This window comes from Aplysia californica, unplaced genomic scaffold, assembly GCF_000002075.1.
Source record: "Aplysia californica isolate F4 #8 unplaced genomic scaffold, AplCal3.0 scaffold00004, whole genome shotgun sequence".
NCBI classification, from domain to species: domain Eukaryota; kingdom Metazoa; phylum Mollusca; class Gastropoda; order Aplysiida; family Aplysiidae; genus Aplysia; species Aplysia californica.
The window spans coordinates 2337129-2339628 of NW_004797274.1; the positions used below are offsets into that span (position 1 = coordinate 2337129).

Sequence of the window (2500 nt, forward strand, 5' to 3'; positions counted from 1 at the left end):
GAGAGAGAGAGAGAGAGAGAAAGAGAGAGAGAAGGGGGAGGATAGGGCCAGATACAGAAAGGGAGAAAACCGAAGTTGGAGAGAAAAAGGAGCAGTAGGAGGGGTGGCTGAGAAGAAAAACAGGGAAAGAAAGGAAAGAGAGAAAAGACAGAGAGATAGAAAGAGGGAGAGAAGGCGGAGAGGGAGAGAGAGGCGAAAGATAGATAGATAGATAGATAGATAGATAGATAGATAGATAGATAGATAGATAGATTGATTGATTGATTGATTGATTGATTGATAAATAGATATGCGGGCTAAAAAAAAAAAAGAAAAGAAAGCCAAAGATATTGAGACTAGATAAGATTGATAAACCGTATGACATATAATTATTATACAGCCTAGCAGATACCCTGGTAAAGGGACGCACAGACGGACAAGTCAATACACAAAAACACTGAGGTGTACGCAGAAAGACGGGCAAACTCGCAGCACACTGACATATAGGAAGACATAAAGGCAGACAGAGAGTACGACAAAATGACATGCAGGCTAACAGACATATATACAGAAAGACAGACGAATAAGCAGACAGACTGACAGACAGAAAAGAGGACGGTAAAAACGGATTGATATCGAGATATCAGCTGACTTAATCGTTATCACACGAGGACTCTTTTTTAAAATGATTTGTGGGGAGCCTGGGTTGGATGCCGTTGACAAATTAAAAAGCGATAACTTGCTTGGAGCGCTTTACATGTTACAAGTTGACTTGATTTGAGTGCTTAGTTGATGGGCTTTGTTTTTCCTTCCTTCCTATTCATACAACTTATGCCCTCACTATTTCGTAGATCTATTGTAAAGTTATAGATACCAAGTACCAATATCGTTAGTAAGAAAAACTTCCGAGACAAGTTATAGGAATTGTCTTTCCTAGCAGCCTGTCTTGTTTGAGATTGTTGGTCTTGGGCTATCGTCTCGGATAGATTAATGTTACTATTCTGGGATGGTTCTCTATAACCCAAACACTGATGCCCTTTTCTACACTTCCACTGCGTAAATATCCTTCTCTTTATTCTGACAAATACGTGTCAACGTTAACGTTGGCTTCACGCGCTGTGTGTGTGTGTATGTGTGTGTTTTGTTGTGTTTTTTTAGTGGTGTTCTTACATATATCAGCATTGGGGCGAGTAAATCATACAAACTTCGGGGACTCTTGTGGCCTAGATGTTAAGGTGTATGCCTCTCATTCAAAGATCCCGCGTTCGAATCCGGGTAGCGATTTTCATCTCTAAAATGGTCTCCTTTCACGTCCTTTCCTGCTCTTTAGCAATGTTCTGTCGTCTGCTTTCGCCTCCACTTCCTGCCCCCACCTCCTGATTGCCCAATTGAATAAGAAAACAAAACGATTGTACACTTGTCTTACTGAAACTGAGCAGTATACGTCAAACCTAAAGTAAAATCCGAGCATCAGCAGTCATGACATGAATTCTGCAAAATCAGATAAATTACTTACGTTTACTTTTTTTACTTCTACCTCCTCTGTTGCCGTTAGGGGTCGAGGGAAGATCCTGCAGTTTTCTATAATAGACCAGCTCTGCAGCTTTTTCAATTGGGATGTTATAAATTGTCAGGGTACCCTTGACTCTCTCAATCCACTGAAAAATCGCTATCCCAGAATTACAAAGTTCTATCTGCTCAGTTCTTAGTTTAGAAAAATTTTGGCGCCAAAAAATTGAGTCTCACAGCTTGTCAAGCTTTTCCGAATACAATTCTTTTCATATCTTGATTACGATTCCGAACAATCTTACAATTTAGCTAGAGCAGATAGAACATTTGGTTTTGGACTTCCTGGTCTTTCTAACTCAAAACGGCCCCAAAAAAGTCAGATAGAACTTAATACTTCTAAGGTAGCCAAATATCAACCTTTTTTCACGTTTTTTGTTTTCTCTCTCCCACCGCATGCAGCCCTAGCCACAGTGTGTCCCCGCCCCCTGAACTCTCACGTCAGCGAGGGCGAGGGTGACGTCATTCCGGACCACGGAGACCTGGTCGGGTCAGAGACAGCGGGGAGCCTGAAGAAAGACTACTCCGTCTGTTCTGGAGGATGTTGTCAGTACGCCGTTGACGGCTGTTGTCGGGAGTCTGAGTGAGTTCTGGGGAGAAGAGGGGGTGGTGGTGTAGTGTGGTTTAGTTTAGTTTTAGTAAGAGTTTTACGGCACTTGCAACACAATAAGTTCATATAAGTGCCGAAGAATAGATTACGTGTTACAAGAGAGTAACATACACAAAAAAGAAGGAGGGGAGATGAGGACGACAGATGTTTGATAGGAAAATAGAAGCAAACCACTCCAGAGCACCCGCCAACCACCTAGGGGTGTGGGTGGACCAGTGGTTTTTTAGACTGTCGGGCTGGTAACTAAAAGGTTATAGTGGAATAGCATCATCATCATTGCCTTTCTCACCTTGGATGAGGATATATAGGCTACGAACAAACACTTTACACCTTTCCCTGCCCTGA

The 2500-nt window shown here is 42.2% G+C and overlaps 1 protein-coding gene across 1 annotated transcript in view; it reads left to right on the forward strand.

Moving 5' to 3' along the window:
- The window catches only part of LOC101863553 (uncharacterized protein DDB_G0271670), a gene marked incomplete at its 3' end in the record, with an annotated part of 6485 nt that overhangs the window by 2774 nt on the left and 1211 nt on the right, over positions 1–2500 (forward strand). The window contains 1 exon segment of the mRNA XM_013080077.2: positions 1948–2128. Coding sequence (XP_012935531.1) covers positions 1948–2128 — 181 coding nt within the window.